The following is a 19,519-nucleotide window of genomic DNA, read 5'->3' on the forward strand; positions in this document are numbered from 1 at the left end:
AAATTCGATCGGAGCGTCGGGATGTCGGCCGCGAAGGGTAGACAATTCTGCTTCGACGGGAGTCGACTGATGGAGGAAGGTGGCAGAGGAGGCACAAAAAAAAGATGACCCAGTAAACCAAACCGGAAAATCGCTGTGATCCGATCGGGGGTGATGGCAGTGCTCGCGGTACAAGGCCGTCAGCGCCGCAGTAGGGGAACGACAGGAAAAGAGTCAAGTGGTAACCCAAAGGGAGGACGCGGAGACTGCAGCACCGGAGGCTCGGCTTCGGGAAAGCAGGTCGAGTTGGGGGCGAGAGGCCAAGGGGAAAATCAAACAGCGACTGAGAAAAAGGGCTCCTTTGTCAGTAACACTATTTAACCAGGTGTTAGGGCGTAGCGTGTGCGAGCAGAAACAAACAGCTTAAACCCGTGCGGTTGCTCGACGCAGTCGAAGCGCCAGCCGTCGTAGCCCGTGAGCAGTAATGGGAGAAGGAAAAAAAAATGACGACGAAACAACGACCAGGCTAGGCAGGAGCAGTGCGAGAGGAAAAGTGGCAGGAAGAGGTCATGCTCTCACGTTCAAGGGCGGCCAACTTGAGAAGGGGAAAAGACAAAAAAAAAACCAAACGAACCTTCTCGACTGAGATCCAGACTCAGGACTCAGGAAGCAACCACAGTCAGCCAGCTACAACGTCAATCCGGATGGAATTGGCCCTGCGAGGTGAATGTTGTGGTATGGAATGGGATGGGAAACACACACTCAAGTTTCTGGCTCGCACACACGCACACTAGATGAACGAGAAAGAGACTGGACCGGGGCAGCGGGCAGGGCAAATGGGAGCCGGAGGTTATTTTTTGCGTGTGCCCAAGGCCAAGTGCTCAAGTGTGCGCAAACAAATCGACCCGTCGACAATAAATTTTTTTTGGCCGTCGGCCTAGGCCAGTTGAAGAGGTCCACCAAGCCCAAGTCCCAAGTGGTTCCAAGCCGAACGACCGACGACTTGCTGTCCAGGGCCGCCGACCATGGCAAAAGTGGCACGAAGCAACCACGGAGCAGGAGTACTCCGTACACACATAGAGTGCACACATGCAAATTACGGGACGTCTGGCGTCTGGTACTTTCAATGCTGTCTGGGGCCTGGCCAGTGCCCGGAGGGGGGGGGCATTTGGGCACAAAGGACTTGAGCGTCCGGGCAGTCAAACGTCTAGTGGGATGAACATTGGACGCCCTTGTCCGGCAGAAAAAACCAACGTTGAACTCAGCCACTTGCATATGGCCGCCGCCCTGGCTCTTGCAATGTTGCCTGTTTGCTTGCTCTCCACGGGAGTGAGTACTAGCACCGCAAACGAAGCCCTTGAAGTAAAAGCCCCTCCTCTCGCAACTTGCCGTGCCACCTTTTGTGCAACCGATGGGCTGCAGTTGCCGAGGGATCAGATACGTACCTGGCTGGGTGCCTCCAAAACATGGAGGGGCGGCTGCCGGGGCCAATGGGATGGCTCCGAGGTGGCTGCACATTAAATTGTTCTGGCAGAAACCGACCAGTTGACGACTTTGGAATATTGAGACCTGAAGATTCTACATTTGGCCATTTGCAGACCTGTCAGCGACAGGATGCACCAGGATGCACCACACCCACTTGCTGGCCTCGCAGGGTGAAGCAAGTACGCCGAGTAATGCTCAAGGACGGAGCATCGTACTCGGTAATATGTATTGTACATACGGAGTACATACATGCACATGAGTGATGCGGTTCTCTACAGTCAAGACCGACGTCGCGCCGTCTTCCAGTACAGTCATGTTTTGAAGCAATTGTGCACATGTCTCTTTCTACCGTCATTCTCAACAGCGCCTCTGTGCGGTCCTGCTTGGAACTCTTCGAAGGCACAGCCAAACAGTCTCAGGTGAGCCAGCGGCTAGTCGAGGCCAGGTGACCCTGATTTCTAAAGTTTGATATCGGTCCTTGCTGCCACCTGGAACCACTGGGAACAGGGTTTGATTGACGCTTTACTACGAATAATCAAGAGCCCGAGAGTTGGGCACGGCCGGTTGACGGGTTGAAGGTGATAGTAATGCTGTGCACAACTGGACGAAGCGGATCGACATGCAACAGTTTAATCGGGGCAGGGCAGCTCGGCTCTGAGAAGAATTTGAATTTTTCAATTCTTCACAATGGCTCGCGGCCGAACAAGCCATGTCAAGAGACTTCACAACTTCCAAGGTTAGAACGTAGTAGTAGTAGTACGTATTATTTTGCGCGTGGGGTGGAGACAGCCGTCCATGTCCACAAGGAGCAAATCCCAAGGGCCATGGATGTAATACCTGAGTACTCCCTAGGAGCTTGGACATAGGCTCTAGACCATGATGCATCATCCCAGGCTCCATTTGCGTCTGCCTGCCCGTTTGCCTCTGTCGTACGGGCTCGAGATGCCATAACGGCCAAGGGCAAGTGTTTATGCTCGGCTGCCACCGAGTAGGCATCCAACATGGCATGATGTACGGAGTACAGAGCACATAATTGTACACATGATTGTGGATGATGGCCTGCTGGCACAAACATGCTTTTTCGGCGTGTACGCCGTGGCTGGCCTCGAGAATAACTGACATAATCATTATTATAAATGGAATTACCTCTACCTTCCATTTGCATGCTCGTCTCCGCACATGCCGCCGCTGCAGCTCTGGAACCCGCGTGGTGAAAATATCTCTCGCCCATCCAGATGTCTCACGCTGCTGCGGCTGATGCTGCATGCCTGCGTCAACTAAGTAGACTGTCAAGCAAGCTCAATGTCATCCAGAAGACGGGCCTTTGTACCTCCTTGCATGCATGCATGCACGCATTATTTTCCTGCGCACGCCAGCACAACGTATAAGTTATACGTAGTATTATTTTTAAAGTTCCATAGCCCATGTGCGGGGGGGAACGGACGAGGACCAGCCGGAGACGACTTGAATAGAGAGGTCTGGCTCTTTTTGGTGTCTGCGGGCCCCACTTGGCAACTCCAAGGGGGCATAGGAGTCAACTGGTCCATGTCTGGTGCACACATGTGGGGGGAACCACTCAGTGCGTCTCTGACTCAACTTTTTTTTATCCCCTACCGCGGCTGCATAGACTGATGAATGAATTGAATTATTTTGCCTTTCTTCTCATACGTAGTTATTGCATGTTCGAGGTGGGGAACTCCTCTCTATCGCTACATCGTCATGTATTCCTAGCTGCTCAATACTCGGTAGTGTCAGGAGGAACGCCAATATGTATTTGTCATGGTTCCTTTCGCAGGTGAGCCTCTTTCGCAGCGCCTCACCTAAGAAAAATAAAATAAAAAATAAATACAATCAGGTCTGGCCAAAACCAACTGGGCTCAAGTGGTGCATGGCCGGGCCCCCTATCTCCGCGAGCATCCGTGAGCGTGAGGCAGGACAGCCAAGCAGCCCATGTGTCAAATTTGATATTTGATGCCTGCCAAGCTCCTCCCAGGCAACGCAGGCATTGACGAACAGACTCGTGCCGACAGCGTTCCGTGAATAGGATCGTGCGGGACCTGTTTGATTTCAGGGTCCGGTGATCACGCCTCCGCTGCTGGCAGTATGAATATATGCCTCAACAAGAGTGCATTTGACAGTGGCAGACGAGTCAACATGGTGGCTGCACAGATTGTAGGGGCCTGGCCGACCAAGAAGCGTCTTGGTCGAGCTCAATGCCACGGGCAGCGCGACTCCCTCTCCCATGGCCGCATTAAGCGCCTGGATACTCTGAACGACAACACTCGGCGCAGCCAAGCACGGGTCGTCTGTGACAGCAGCTCGTCCAAGACAGCACTGCACGCGCACCCGAGACTGCATCACTGAATCGCTGCAGATGCGATGCGGCAGAGAGCGCGCGGAGCAGTGCTCCCTGCTCGTGAAATAATATCGAGGACCTAGATCCCGGTCCTGTCATGGCCATCGCCAGTCGGCAAGAGCTGCCTCGCTGTCCTCTTTCCCCCTCCCCAGTCGGTGACTCACTGCAACCAACCGTCTGGTGAGTTTGATCTCTGCAGCAATGCCTCGACACGTGTTTGCCATGGCTCCCGAGTTCCGACCCAATATCCGTTCGCTGACCTGTCAACGGTGTCCTTTATTACGGCTGACAGGCCTGCCGATGTATCGTGTGTAGCAAGTACGGCGGGCTGTTACCATCCTGTCAAACCATTCATCTGTGACGTTAACGTCTTGGTCTTGGCCCCGAGGAGAGACGGCCATCACGTTTCACGTTTACAATTACAAGGCACAATACGTACTCCGTACTCTGAGGCGCAGTGCTGCGTTTTGACCTTGACCTAGTCGTGAATGATGCAGAAATGGCTGTTTCGTACTCCGTACATGTACTCTCACAGCACCGTCTGCTCATCTGAGCCTCCGAGGCTATGTGCATGTATTTTTGGCTCCGCGGCTAGCATCTGATCTTATCCCATCGGTGCATGCTGCTTCCCACTTCCGGTTCCCGATTATGCGGCATGGGGTAGTTTCGTTTTGTACTGAGGCCTTGCTGAGCTTCCCGCCGTTCTAGCTGCCGCGTTTGATTGGCGTCCTCTCATCTCCTCGTCGCCGTCGCCGTCGCCGTCGTCGCTTCCGCGTCCCCGGATCGTGTGTTTGACGTCGGATACCAAGCCGTGTTCTCTAGGCAACTGTCCCGGACAGCCCGGGGATTGGTGGGCGACGGCTGGGGAAACAAGGGCATTTGGATATCGAGATGTCTGGTGGTCCACGTTTCTACGGAGTACAGACAGGACCAAATCGCCGCAGCCAGTCCCGGCACCACGTCCACGTCCACGTCCCTTTCTCGCATGCCCATTTCCATCTCGGGGTGTCGTACTCTGTACAGTCCGCCCAGCCCGCCCAAATCAACAGGTTCAACTATGACGCCCTTCTCCGAGCGTCTTCCCCATCGACCCGACATGGCGGGAATGTACATAGCCCTTCGAGACTACCAAGAGCAAATGGGTCTCGGCGCCGCCACCGTCAAACATCCTCCAAGGCAGGCAAATCCACCAAAGGCGACAAAAAAATACAAAAATAAAAAAAAAGATAGTAATCATCCCCCTTGGCCCAGCTGTGCAAAAAAATTAACCACCCAACGAACGAACAAGCAATCAAACATCTACGGGGGATGGGGGCGGGAGCCAGCAAACCAATCCCCTCTTCGTCCGGTCTATCGGGACATTCATTGAAGCAAAGCCATGTCTGGACGTCTCGAGGCCCGTCTCGGCACCCGGCCGAACTGCGCATCAGCTCGGCTGATCCCTCGCGCTGATACCGCATGTACTGCCCGTAACGTACTGTACATCCTCCAGGAAAACACACGCACATGCGTCAAAATGTATGTATTGTCTGCACTCGGCCGAAACTCCAGTGCGGAGAGTCCCGGCACACAAACGTCTCAACCCCCATCCTCATTTTGTAAAAGGTGAACCACGGACGGGGTCTTCTCGCGGGAGAAGCAGCAGCCAAAGAGACATGGGAGAGATAAGCGCAAAGCCAGCCGCCCTTCGAGACGCCCGTCCCTCAGGACTTTTCCAGGACAACACAGTAGTGCGCTCCAGTCCGGCAGTCTAGTCGCTGATAATACGACGCTGGGGGCTTCCTCGTACCGACCCCCCCCCCCCCCCCCCCCCCCCGCCCCCCCTCCCCACCCTAAAACAAAATCCTTTTTTTTTTTACCTTGGGTCCGTAACATGTACATTCCTTGCTCGGCTGGGGAGGGCAGCCCGTATTAGTCGTGGTGTCTGGTTTCTGCCGGTGTGAACGGCGTAGCGCCAACCACGCCAACCACATTCTGCCACCTCGGGACCCCGTCGTCTGTCACGCCGTCTTTCCAAAATAGGTCAGATGACAGCGTGCTAGTTCTGCCCGAGACTAGGTGACGGCCTTGTTTACCTCCGGGTGTGAGAAATGATGCCTGCGTCACACGGGTGTGGCTTGGAAGCCCTACTGCTCGTACACATTTTGCGTCAAGATAGGTACAATTCGCTTTATACATACAGTCGCTTCGCAGATTGTCGTCACAACCAAAAAAAAAATGACGTCGTCCCATACACCCTTTTCTTCCTCTCTGTCTGCGGCCTCCATGTCCTCGCTCTAATACCCATACACACACGCTCTCTCTCACTCTCTCGCCCTTGCTCTGTCTCTATCCTGACATCCATGATGTTGCTTGCCTTGTGCCAAACGATGCCGCCAGACGGAGACCAGTTGAGCCCATGGGAAAGTAGCTTACGAGATACCACACCAGACACGCCAGTTGAACAAGTGCTGAGAAGAGAGTCAAGATCGTGCTATGCAGCTTGAAGCATGTCAGTCATATTGGGTTGTTTGTGTTTGCAAACCGTGATAGATAAGACCGTCGGATTCTTACCTTGAGTGAAAACACAAGTGTCATAGCAATGGAACCAAAATAGGCTGCAGTAAATGGTAGTCTGGGCGCAGAGAGGAGGTGATAGACATAATTCATTGGGCCCATGACCGCTGCGAACGAGGCCAAGAATAGCACAGACCCAACCGTCCATCTGTCACAAACATGTTAGCCACTTAAACTAGAGCCGGTGAATCACTGCCGTTCAGGTTTCAAACAAGGGCCAAGGCAGCCACCACCCTAGGTCAACGGGAGTGAGGCGAACTGCGACACGGCAGATCTGCCTCCCGGTGACAGAGACCTTGGGGACATCTTGATTCACTTGTCGGCCCGTAGGCCATGAGACGGTGTGAATAATTTTGCAAATCAAGAAGACGCAAAGGAGGGGTTTGGCGTCTGCGAGAGCCAGGAGAGACCGTGATGACGGCAAAGGGCCCAAAATCGCACGCAACATTTGCCACTTACAGAGTCACAAACTTTCGTGGCCGGGTTGCCATTATTGGGAACAGAGTGAAGCATATGACAAAGCAGGCTAGAGCGGCTACGTTGCAAGCCGCAAAGACAAGCAATCTGTCCCATCTACTCACTGCAACCCATGTTAGCCTTGTCGCCCACGAGGCGCGATGTCTGCATCACATGCAGACATCTAAAGCGTGCCTAAAAATGCAATGCACATGTCCCGCTGCAGGGGTGCCGCGTCTTCATGCTACTCAATGTCGTCAAGTTGACGAAGACTATGGGGATGACTTGGGTTGACTCACGAACAAACCAGCCCTCTTCTTCCTCTCGCCGAGTTGGTGCCGGTAGAGGAGCCCCTGGGCCCTCTGAGGTAGGGAGCTGTACATAGTCACGGTCTCGGAATGGGTTGAAGTTTCTGACGGAGGCTAGCAAGCCTGTCTCTGGAGCCGTGCTAACTGGCTCATCCTGTCGTCGGCTCCAGCCTAATGAGTTTAAAGAATCGCGAAACGAGGCCGATGCCATGTCGACTTGGATATTCTGTGGAGTGCAGATAAATGGAGAGAAGGGTGGGAAGAGACAAGTAAGGCTCTAGTCGATAGAACCGTGAGTGGCGGGCCGCAAGGGCAGGTTCGGTGGAATAGTTTCGAAGGCTTGGAGCTATGTCCGGATCGACAACGGGTTTCGTGACGAGCGGTGGCCGGAGATAGTCGGTATGTGTGGAGATGTCGACCAGCAGTCAGTGATGAATGTAGAGTAATGGACCAAGAGGGCTGCCAAGCTGCTCCACGGGGGGGAGGGAGATGGTCAGTCGCAGTGCTGATATAGAAGAAGTCGTATAGGTTGCCTTGCGATGGCAAAAACACGTCCCAGGAAAGGGTGTCCTACCAAACTAGTCTGATATGGCACGCCGCGAATCAAATGCCCCCCGAAGATGACAAGCAACGGACTAAGACGCGAAGCGTACGAACCAAACCGCGCGTTCCGTTCGTAAGTTAGGAGTCGAGGGGAGGGGGAGCGGCAGAAGGTGGGCAGGGTGGTGGGAGGGTGCAAGGCTTGCAGCTGGCCCGATCAAGAGTGCCCAGGATGGGAATCTAGTAGGGCAAACAGAAAAACCAAAAAGTCGATCGCAGAGCTCAGCAATGGCGGCGGATAGAGATCAACTGGTTGCAAATATCGAGGTCGATTTCGGGATCGGGAGTTTGGTGTCGTCGTTGGGTCTCCTCTGGCTAGGCAGGGGGGTGTAGGATGGTAGTCTATGAGTGCGGGCCAAGGCCACATGATTGGCACGCAGGGGGGTCGGGTGCCACTCCGTGGGCACTGGGGGGGCTGTGAGTGGCCGTGTGTCCAGAGGCTTGCCTGGCCGCAGCTGTTGAGAGGCCAAGTTTCACTAGGTGACAGCCGTGCTGCACGGCTACGAACGTTGAGTGAAGTGACTAACTACATGTCAGTTGAGCGCTGGCTCGGCAAGCTGTGGCTGGCTCTTCCCTGGTCGACTGGTCTGGCATTCGCAGTGCCGGCCGCCGCTTGGGTTCGGGCTTTTGCACTCTCCGGTGGGGACGAACTGTTGCAGCTGCTTCGTCCGACCTGTCCATGGCCTCGCTGGTCTTTCCTTCCATGTTCTTTAACTGGTCACTCCGATTACCTGTGGTTACATGATGCGCATGGCATGCATGGTGTGCATGGCTCTCGCGGCCGCATGTATCACCGGCATGGACTACCGCTGGATGCAAGATGGCCCATTCTGTCGACGTCCAATCCCCCCAGGCCTTTTCTCTGGATGATCGTCCATGGATGTGTTCTTTTTTCGGGCTTTGCGGGAACGCGAACATGGGTAGCGGCAGATGTGAAGCAAGGAAGATGTGCTCCAAGTACCTACATATGGCACTCGCGCTTGCATACGGAGCATTCGATCCTAAAAAGTCGTGCATACACGGCAGTCAACCGACACACGTTCTACCTTGCATGGACATGGTCATGGCTTGTTTAGTAGTATGTACAGTACGATTAATGGGACCGGGAGTTGACTCTGCTGCCGCTGCCGCTGCCGCTCACAGGGGAATCGTCCGGATATCGTAGCCTCATGGCTTCCAGAGCTCATGCATGTATGTATGACTTACGCATATACGCACGGGAAGTCTCCGCGGTCGACCCATGTACTATGAAGGAGAAACACTAAGGGTGACCTAGATATTTAGTAATATGGCCGCGGCTGAAGGGGGCTGGAAGGATATGATGACAGTTTGTGCCAAGATGACAGTGTTTAGAGGAGTGTCCGGGCAGGCATCTATCGAATATCAGGCCCAAATATGACAAGCCTCGGATGTCCTTGTGGAATTATGGCATCAAACAGCTCTCGATAACAATGACGCAGGAACCCAGGATTTTGGTCACGACAACCCAACATCCATTATAAATGGCATCGTCGCAAGTGGTAGACTGACCTTGGGCGGCGGTGCCTTACATGACCGCGTGGCCTGCGCTCCCAAGAGGTCTCAGGACTATAGAGGCAACGCATGACCGGGAGAAAAGCACCGATGTCATGATGCAACTCGATGATAAGGCCGGCATCGAGCGTCGAGGTTGTGGCTTGGTGTCTTAAAAGTAAAGTCACGCTCCGCTGCGATGCACCCCCCCCCCCCCCCCCCCTTTCTCCACCAGCCACGGGTCTGAGCCGGCGTGTGTGTGGTGTGCGTGGGCGTACGTGTGCCCCAGAGCATACTGGATTCATTCTCGTAGTGCGCTCAAGAACGTTCCAGATAGCTAATCCAAAAAGGAAAAGGCGTCCTGCCCGTTGGAAATGGCTGGATGGAGATGCTCGAACCTGTGTGGATGCCGCCGGTGCTGGTGTGTGGGCTGGGAGCAGTCAGAAGACAAATCGGCGGGACGAACCTCGTACCGTACCGTGCCCGCTCTGCCCGCAAGTCTATCGCCAGCGTACTCGCTACCGTAGGCCAACGGTGCTAATAAAGGTGTGTGTTGAGATGGATGGCAAAGGGTGTGCTGGGCATCATGGCCGCGTGTGGATGGGCTGGGCGCGGCGGGCAAGGTGAGAAGAGAGGGAGCTGGGCCATGAAGGCATTCTTCGCTCGGTGCGAGCATTATAAGATGACGCTTCCCCCGAGGATCAACCCCCTTCTTTCTTCTTTTTGTTTTCGAAAGAGAAAAGCTGAAAAAGAGGAAACGAGCCGGCTACCCAAACCGTCATCATCTTTCAGGTCAACTATCAAACATCCGCCACATCTTGGCACTTCGATAACGCAAGCCTGCCTATTATTAGCAAATCACCCATCTTACTTTACCAAGTGCTCGCGGACGCAACAGGTTCCCTCGCCACAATCCGGCTGCAACAGACAAGGTCTCGGCCAGCGTTGGAGATCGATTTGACGCTTGTGTCGTTGGAAAGACCCAAGGCACAAAGCATAAAGCCGTCGAGCCTCGAGCTTTGCGCTTCACACTGGGCTGCATATGTGCATAATATCTGGTTGGTCCATCTCTCCCGCACCACCTACCCACTTGAGCTTCCAAAACGACGAGCCGACCAGTCGATGTCCAGGCATCGCAAGGCCCAAGGGGCGCACATGTGCACGGCTTGTTCGTGCTGCATCCTTGTGTAACGAACTGCACGGCAAGGTGCGCACTCATGGCGCCAAGTCGCACCTTATTTGTCGCTGCTTTGTCTGACATGGAGCTTACAAGTTGAAGGCTTATTACTGACGCCGAGGCAGCAGACTTGCAGTCAACCTTTATTCCTAGACCTACCGAACTCGTCGCCCTGCCTTGACGTCTCGTTATACGCGCGTGCAGCAGTTCGCTCAAGGCTGCATATTTTATTCGATATATTCCCATCGCTTGGCACAGCCCCAAGCCGCACCAACAACGCCATCGCCGTTGGATAGCGCCTCTCTCAGCAGCCAAATACCCCCGTCACCGTCTGGTACAATATACCAGACCCCAAGGTGAGACGTCATTTGCGCCCCAGCAACGCTCCAAGCTCACTGGCACATGCTAAACATTGAACGCTGCTGCCCCCCACCCGTGCAGCATTTGAAAGCTGACCTTGGCTCCCCTCAGCTGCCCCTCCCACTATCTTCAGTGCTTTACACTTTAGCGTCAAGTCCCGTCTTCACACTGAAGCTGAACAAGCTCAGAACACCGGTTGACCCATTCATTACATACCGAGCAACGAGTCTGCCTCTTTGCGACCCAGCCTTGTTCGCATATTCTTGGCCTGGCCAGCATTGGTATATCTCGACCCTGTTCCGCTCTGCACATCTGCAGCTCGACTCTTTCTTGCTTCTGTCTCACGAAACGTGTCTCGGTCGCCGCGATACATTCCTGGTATGTGCACACTCTATTGTGATTATTTTTATTCTTCGTGCCATCATGGCTGCCATGTCGTCAGTGGTCCCGGACTGTAGCTAGTCGCGGGGATCTGCCCCTTCCGATTCCTATCAATCATTGATCCCCCGCACCTCGTTGATCGCCCTGCATTTCTGGCTGCTAAGTGGCCGCGAGAACCGCCGCCGCCGCCGTGCGCCTCCCCAATGTCCACGGCCAAAACATTGGAAGTGTTGCATCAGCGACCATCGTCGGTTCCAGATTCCATGTTATGTTACCAACCCAAGCCGTGCATCATCGTCATCCTCCCCGTCGTCGTCTGTCCCCTCCTCGACTCCTCCGCTTCTTTCCTTCATCTTCTCAAGCCCCCCGGTGCCTCTGCTGCCGTCTCCTCTCACTAGTCTCTCCAACTACCACCCTCCCTACGCTTGGTAGTGCAACCCTGCACATCCTATTCCTCGCCCGTTTCTTGGCTTGGCCGCAAGCTGAAGCATCCCGAAGCAAACGACTTGGCTAACGGTGTCCCGCAGCTTTAAACAAACGTCGAGGTTTCCCTCTCACACCATCCCAGGTCTGGTCCCAGGACGCCTCCCCAGTCTAGGACTCGGTAGCCCAACCAACCTTGAGCCAACCGCCAGCCAGTCACTCGTCACCGCCCGCCCGGCCCTAGTTCGCAGACGCTCGCCGACGCACAGAAAAGGACAGGCCCAGCGCCATCTAGAAGCCTGGACGTGGCTGCAACAAGGAACAGAAATTCACAGAGTCCACCAAGTGGAATTCGCAGTGCCCGCCTCGTCCCGTCTTTTTCATTGCCTACCGCCCTGCCAAACCATCCACCATTCGCAGCAGCTCCGTGCGTCCCTCTCTGGCAAGCCACTGGCTAGTTGAAAAAGCAAACACTTGGCGGCGATAATCCTCCGACGTCGCATTTCCATCTCCCTTTTGCAACGACGACTCCCTCCACTCACGGCCGAAAAGGCTCCCTTGCCATCGCCAACGCCAACGCCCACCTCCTTCGCTGCTATTGCCATACACTTGGTGTAGATGGAAAGGCAGTAGCATTTCGCTAGCACTTCTGCCGTCTACCATTTCCAGGGTGAGTGAGTAAAGAGCCTTTGACAACTGCCGGCAAATTCCACTATTGTGTACTCCGTGCTCAGCACGCAGTACATGGCCCCTCTTCCATTTCAGAACCCTATCCGCCGCCTCCGACGACACGTATGGTCGCCGCCCTTCCGGCTACATTTATGCTCTTTTTCTATTTCTCATCAGCCCCGGCCTTTCGACTGATTGTATCGGATAAGCTAACGTGTTCCGCTTCCGCGCAGCCCGCCGTCTATACTTGAGCGCTTCATTAAATCCACGCAGTGTCGCATCGGGCACATAACGAAAACCACAAGCCTTCGGCGACCGCACATCTCAGTCGCAACGGCGTACACCACCTCTTGACGGTGCCGTCAACTCCTCCTTCGCAAACCACAAAGCTGGCAACCCTAACATCTCTAGAGCTCCAGAAGCTCAATCTATATACAATGGCCCAACACGGGTTTAGCCACTTTGCTACCACCCCTAACGGTGGCAATATCGACCCCAATGACCTCGCCATGAATGGCGGATACTCTCCCTCCTTCGCCAATGCCAACAACTTCAACTCTGCCTCCAGTAACGCCCCGAACGGTTACTCCAGCGGCAACGCAGTCTTTGGCGACGATGAACTGTTAGATGGCCTTGCCAGTCCTTCCGACGGCCAGGCAGGCATGCATGGTCAAAGCCAAGATTACAGCAATATGAACATGGCCTTCAGCCAAAACGCTTTCCAGTCGCACAGAGGCTCCGGCTTACAGATCGACCCTGCTCAAATGAACGGCTACTCGCAGACACCGGACGGTGACCCCATCCAGAGCCCATATGCCACGGGCTTCACAGCTCAATTCCGTCAGATGCAGAACAACCACTCCCTTGGTGGCTCATTACATTCTCCCATGTCCTACTCGGGCTCGCCGCTGGCTGCAGGCGAGATGGGTGCTGACGGAAATGACCCCAATTTTCTCAAGGCCAGAGCCAGAATGTCCCAGCAGATGCAACGCAAAGCCTCGAGCAACCGCAGCCCAATGACGCCCAAGACCAATAGCATTCACGGTATTCCCATCGGCTCCCAGGATTCGCCCGGATTTGGCCCACAAGCCATGCGGCCATCGGGCAGCCATGAGAAGTCGCCATCAGGACAATGGGTCAACACTCCCGCTGGCAGCATCCCTGCCTCCTATAATTCCGGCTTCTCTTCACCTATGCAGCAGGGGATGGTGCCCATAAATGAGGTCATGCTCAAGGGAGGCACGTCGATGCCAACCAAGCTAGGCGTGAACCCTAATGCTGTCTCCTCCCAAGAGATGAAGCGAAAGCGCCGTCGAGAGTCTCATAATCTCGTTGAGCGTCGCCGCCGAGACAACATCAACGAAAGAATTCAGGATCTTAGCAAGCTTGTTCCCGCTCACCGCCTCGAAGATGAGAAGATCCGCAAGTTAATCCAAAATGGTACACCCTTGTCTCCCACTTTGACTGGCATGTCCAACCCTTCCCAGGCCACTTCGGGCTTGGCTGGTCCTGGTGCACGACGTGCTGCTGGTAGCAATGCCGGCAACATCACCACTGGTCTGCCTATTGAGGAGAAGGACAAGGGTCCCAACAAGGGCGACATTCTCAACGGCGCCGTCAGCTGGACACGCGACCTGATGTGGATGTTGCACCTCAAACTGCAACAGCAAGAGGAACTCATGAACCAGATCGCGGAGCTGGGCGGTCATTTTCCCTTCGAGCTGACGGATGATGAGAGACGTATGCAGACTGAGCTGATGGAGGCCATCTCCAGGAGCGATGCAGCCAGCTTTTCTTATTCACGAACTGCTGGCTCTGGCCTCCGGGTGCCTAGCCACACTGACTATCGTGGTGACCCTGTAAACAGCCTGGTCGCCAACCTCGATGCCATTGGCATAACACCCAACGAAAATGGCACCACGACTATGGCTTCAGACATCAATGACACTGCGCAGTTCTGGAATGATCCTGATGATGACGGCAGCGGCCACGCCTCCCTGGATTTTAAGGAGGATGATGAATACGACATGGACCTTAACTAAGTATTTCATGTCACCCTGGCAGCTTGCATTCATCGGCGTTTACTTTGATTTTTTTTTTTTTTGTCTCGAATGATAACCGAAGTACGACTTGCCATAGCTTTGGCATCTATGGCATCTTGAGGTTTTCTTCCATACAGTTCGGGAAAGCTCGCGTGGTGGGATACTTCCCATGTTTTTTTGGGTGTCTTTTTAATGCTTGGCTCGCTCCCAGACCAGCGGCGTTGAGGGGTCATACACATATACATACTACACGGAGGTTGGCATGACCCATGGATATTTTGGGCCGGCGGTGTCCGACCCCAACAGGGTTCTATATACAGGGCGCAAAGTTTTACATTATACAGTAAGGAAGGGATGATTGTTTTGGTGGCTCCTTTTTTTTCGTCCTTGTCCGTTTTCTTTCTCTTCATATCGCGCCGCGTTGGCCGTTTCTCAAGATTTGAAATTCCCCCCCTTTTTTTTCTTACTGAATTTTTCCTCCGAGCTTTTGCTACTTTCGGCGTCGTGTCTCAGATATATAGTTGTTGATTTTGCGATACCTCGGTTGGCTCTTTTGATCAAGGCCCTCCTCGCCCGTTGTATGGGCCTTTGAAGAAGGCCCCTGTTTTATTTCTAGTTACATTGGAATTTAGTTTTGCGATTTGGTTTCACGAGTGGCATATGATGCAATTATTATTTATTAGCTTTGTGCTGTTTGTTGTATTACAGTGGCTTACTTGGTGTGCGTGACGTCTTGTCCGCTCCCCCTCTTTCTGTCGGATAGATACCTAGGTAGTTCATGGGAATATGCAAATGCTCTTTTTATTCTGATCCATCTCTCCCAACTAGTGATGTTGAGCGCGTGCATTTCAAGAGAGTGGTGGTTTTCAGTTGTTGCGAATAACTCGGTTACATCACCAATGTCTGGTACAAAGTAGATACTCGCTCATGGCTGTTAGTAACGTCCACGTCTCCTTGCGCTTCATGTCTTCCTGCAGAGCGATCCTCTCCAGCGCACACCGGCCGTCGAAGTACTTGCACATGACGGACCATGCGGCTTTGACTTTGTCGTCCTTGAAGCGGCGCGCAATGGCGGACAGGTAGCGCGACTCTTTGCCCGTGGCCTTCTTCGCATCGAGGATGATGTGCGGCGTCAGCCCGGCGAGATGGGGGCTGTCGTTGACGGAGGGCCGGCTTGTCGGGATGGGGGGTGTTTTGCGTGCGTGCGCCGTTGCCTTGTCGGCTGCTTCGCGGTGGGCTTTCATGGCGATGCGTTCGAGGCGTGCCATTTCCGCGGCGTGTTGGGCCGTGGAGGTTGGTGCTGGGACGCGGGTCTTGGGACTGGGTTCATCGCCGGCTCCGGGTAGGGGTTCGGCGGGATCAGGGTCGTCTTGGGTTGTTGGTTCTTGGTTGGTGGTTGGGGGAGCAGCATAGGTTGGCGATGGGGAGGGCTGCTCATCGTTGCGGTTGTTGTCTTGTGCTGTCGCTGTCGCCGCCGCCGCCGCCGCGAGCTCCTCGGCTTCCATGACATATTCTACTTCGTACAGGATCTCGGGCCACACGACAACGTAGGCGAATGTGCAGAGCTGTGTCACCCATCCCCCTCGCAAGAGCCACGCCAACATGCGGAGGTACAGAGGGCGGTGCGGCTTGCTGGGGCAGAAGGTCTTGTAGGGCCGCGGTGTGTAAGATAGTTCCGAGAGAAAGTTGGGCAGCGGCGGTGCCAGCGGGAACGCGCGTTGCCATTCGGCTGCGTCTTTGGGGAGGCGGCTAAGATCGCAATTAGGCGACACTATGTAAACATCTCTGGCGTGTAGAGGTGGTATGGCAATGGCCCGGCGCCAGAATATGAAGTGCTGAGCATACTTGCGGACTTGGCTGGCTGTGAGGACGTTGCTTTGCCCGACCTGGTAGAATCTGAGGAGGTATCAGAATGGTTTTTTTTTTTTTGTTTATTATATACTCACGGTTAGGAAAGGGGGACATACGACATGGTGGGTTTGGCTAGACGGGCAAATTCAATCATGGACACTGTTGTTGGGTCTCTATCGGCTTGGAGCTCAGCTACGACTTTTTTCTCATCTTCCAGCAGGAGCAGGGCAAAGTTTTTGTCCAGAAACTCCGGGTCATCTAGTTGTTCGTGGCTGAGGAAAGAGTTGGCCGTCGTTAGCCAGAGACCATGCTGGCTGTGGTCATGGTCTGCTGGGAGGTCGGAAACGAAGAAAGGTGCTGGAATCTGTACCGATGGAGTCAATACTCCCGCCGGTGTGTCTAGGTGAAGCGTTGCAATCTTATTGCGAGACACGGCTTCGTATATATCGTGTACAGATGCTGCTAGCGAGGACATCTCAAGCAACTCCTTCCATAGGACGTTCATGCTCTTTTCTGTAGATGAGGGTTAGAAAAAACACATTCTCGATGAATGGCGCGGATGTGGTTAAACGTGACGACTTACCGTCTTCTCGGGCTCTATCCTTGGCTAGCAATATCCGTTTTGACTCCTTCCATACGAATTCGCAGTGCTGCTGGCTGTATTTGTACGCCTTGTTAACCTTCTTTACCACGTTGTGATACAACGCATCAACAAGCTCCTTGTCTTCGCTTTTCTTCGGATTTAAAATAAATACCAGGTTAAACATTGTCATAGAACTGCGCTTCTCTTCGTCCACATCGTCTTTCTTGCCGTCTTTGTCTCTGGCAGGCTCTGACGAGATGACGACAGATGGCGTTGGCGGTTCTGTCTCATGGGGAGCCAGGTTTTCCTCCGACAGTCTCGGGGCCTTGGCTTTGTTCGATTTCTTATGGCGCTTCCATTTTCCATTCTCTGGCACGTGGATGGGATATGAGATGCAGTGCACGGGGTCGAGTGACAGCTGAAACAGCTTCTTGTGGTAAGACCGCGCGGGAGTGAGGATGCTGGCTAGATCCCGTGTCGGGAATCCAGCCACACGCTCCCAAGGAACGACTTGAGAGCCAGTCTCCGTCATTAGATGACCATCGTGGTGTCGATGTTTGCTGCCGCCTCCGTCTGTGGCGGTGATATCCCGGCTCATGGGCTGAGCGAGTCGTTGAAGGAGGATATCCCCATCCTCATCAGTGGACTCAACAGGCTGTTTTGGGTGGTTCGTGACGGGTTGGACATCTGGTGGGTAGTGGAAGACAAATGCCGGCCCGTCACGCGAACGGTTGATTATCAGCGCGACAGCAAGGAAGTTTTCGCTGGTAATAGACGACATTGTGGCTGTGGGTGTTTGTGATGGCCGTGATATGTCACATAACCTTCGGGGCTTCCATTCAGGAGCGAAACGCAAAATCGGCGCGTCGCATGACGAGGCCGCCTGAATAGACCAAATTCGTCCACAGCCAAGGTATCCTCCAAATGGGCGTCTGAATTCGCTCGCCTTGAAAGTGAATATTATATGTAGGCAAGAGTCCTTTGGGAGCTATCGTCGAAAGAGAACTGGTGCGACCAATCACATGACCGCTCGCTGCATGTTGTCGGCCACGGCTGTGGTGGCGTCGAGTACTAAGAGTACAAGACCCGTTCGACTACAGACCACCCGTCATGCTTGACATAACAACTATATATGTACCAGACCATCCAGTAACCTTTCGTTCTCTTGCCGAAGCTCCCCGATCTTGCTAAAACATCTCGATAATCTGTCTCGGGTACGCCAAGCTATGCTCTCATTCTAGAATTTTACTGAGAGTCCGATCCAGGAGATTGTACAAAGTCCCTCCCCGATTTCGAATCATCAACCGGATCAGGAGAATTCCCCATTGTGCTATCTTTCTCGGGATACATGGGTGACTTCTCATCTATTCCTCGGATGCAACCGGCCACTGGTCACCTACTCGGAACCCTTCTGGGAATGGATCGGTGGCATCCAGAACAATCTCTTTGTAGCTTGTGATCCAGCCCCTCCCCGATATATTCGGAACAATGGCATCGAACTTCCCGACCTTGGTTGCATGCCGAATGTGCCCCGTGAACTCAGTGCCTATGATACTTTGATGTTTAGAGGGTTCCCCTACTTGCAACTGGCCGCGAGCGTACAAGATGGCCATCCTGGCAGACGTCGCTGTTCCGCAAGGGCTCCTGTCCAGCCTACTTGGTGGGACGATGACTGTGTTTTTCGCCCTCAAACAACCCGACTCTCTTGCGACTGGTTCCGTTATACACACGGTACAAACACCTGCCATTTCTGGTTTCTCCGGGTGCACTGGGGTAAACTGGCTTTGGATGGCCTTGGTCACCCTGTCACCCAACGCAACCAGTCTGCGGCAATGCTCGTTCGACACCGCAAGGCCCAGAGTGCCAGCTTCCACAAATCCGTACCACATGCCGCCCCAGGCAACATCGACGGAAACGATGCCTATTCCAGGCACATCAACCGGAAAACCCAGCTTAGCAACAAATGAAGGGACGTTATCAAAAGCCACCGACTTGCACTTTCCTGCTTGGCATTGCGCTGTGGCAGTAACCAGACCAGCTGCGGTATCCAAAGTAAGAACTGTCTCGGGCTCTATCATTGAAACTATGCCGGTTTCAAGTAGGACTGTTATCGCGCATATGATGTTGGAGCCGGACATGAAAGCGTACGAGTCGTTGCACATGATGATCAGCCCCATGTCGGCTTTAGGATCACACGGCGGTACAAGGACATTAAGGTTCAATGAAGCGCGGCCCCGTGGTTCATTTAAGAGAAGATGCCGCAGATAGTCGGTGGACTCTTGGAAGTTCTGCATCTTTTCAAGCATGGACCTGCCTGGTACATCTGGTACACCGCTGACTATAACGTCTCCTACTTCACCTTCGGCATGGCATCCGACAACGCGGATGGGTCGGCTTAGCAGACGTGAGTGCATGGTGGTTAGATCCTTGGCTGGATTTGTTATTCAGACTTTTGGCACAGTTGTGTCAGTGGCGTTGTCGTTCTTTGCCAACTTGGACAAGAAAATCGCCTCAACCGCAGATAGGCCCTGATGTGTAAGGCTGAGAGGATACCTTCTCTTGTTATTACAGACTGTGAATGAAGTAGACGAGAAGAGTCTATTTCTTGTGCCCTCCGTGCCGTGAAGATGCGGCCGGTCCAACAGACTCCATTCGGAAACGGCCCACGCCTTGCAGTTCGGTCAGCACTTCCATTAGATGCTTTACATGTCAGCATTAGAGGCATCATTGGTAGCAGCTACCTGCTTATAGGTGCCTATATATCCAGGTGGTTCCCAGGGC

General features: G+C 53.9%; 4 protein-coding genes across 4 annotated transcripts; 1 reads left to right on the forward strand and 3 right to left on the reverse strand.

The window, feature by feature from the left end:
• Nucleotides 1-4,552: 4,552 nt before the first annotated feature.
• MAA_11659 (FAD dependent oxidoreductase) lies at nt 4,553-4,918 on the reverse strand (the record flags this gene model as incomplete). Its single annotated transcript, XM_011412574.1, has 1 exon — nt 4,553-4,918. One exon carries the CDS (start codon nt 4,916-4,918, stop codon nt 4,553-4,555), a length of 366 nt encoding a protein of 121 aa, XP_011410876.1.
• Nucleotides 4,919-12,699: 7,781 nt separating this feature from the next.
• MAA_00187 (HLH transcription factor (GlcD gamma)) lies at nt 12,700-14,304 on the forward strand (the record flags this gene model as incomplete). Its single annotated transcript, XM_007818185.1, has 1 exon — nt 12,700-14,304. One exon carries the CDS (start codon nt 12,700-12,702, stop codon nt 14,302-14,304), a length of 1,605 nt encoding a protein of 534 aa, XP_007816376.1.
• Nucleotides 14,305-15,197: 893 nt separating this feature from the next.
• MAA_00188 (protein family UPF0171) lies at nt 15,198-17,519 on the reverse strand (the record flags this gene model as incomplete). Its single annotated transcript, XM_007818186.1, has 3 exons — nt 15,198-16,200; nt 16,272-16,668; nt 16,739-17,519. The coding sequence occupies 3 exons, from the start codon at nt 17,517-17,519 to the stop codon at nt 15,198-15,200; spliced, it is 2,181 nt and encodes a 726-aa protein (XP_007816377.1).
• Nucleotides 17,520-18,102: 583 nt separating this feature from the next.
• Nucleotides 18,103-19,152, reverse strand: MAA_00189 (Proline racemase; the record flags this gene model as incomplete). Its single annotated transcript, XM_007818187.1, has 1 exon — nt 18,103-19,152. The coding sequence occupies one exon, from the start codon at nt 19,150-19,152 to the stop codon at nt 18,103-18,105; it is 1,050 nt and encodes a 349-aa protein (XP_007816378.1).
• Nucleotides 19,153-19,519: the final 367 nt, after the last annotated feature.

The sequence above is a fragment of the Metarhizium robertsii genome, assembly GCF_000187425.2.
Source record: "Metarhizium robertsii ARSEF 23 chromosome Unknown MAA_Scf_12, whole genome shotgun sequence".
Taxonomy (NCBI): domain Eukaryota; kingdom Fungi; phylum Ascomycota; class Sordariomycetes; order Hypocreales; family Clavicipitaceae; genus Metarhizium; species Metarhizium robertsii.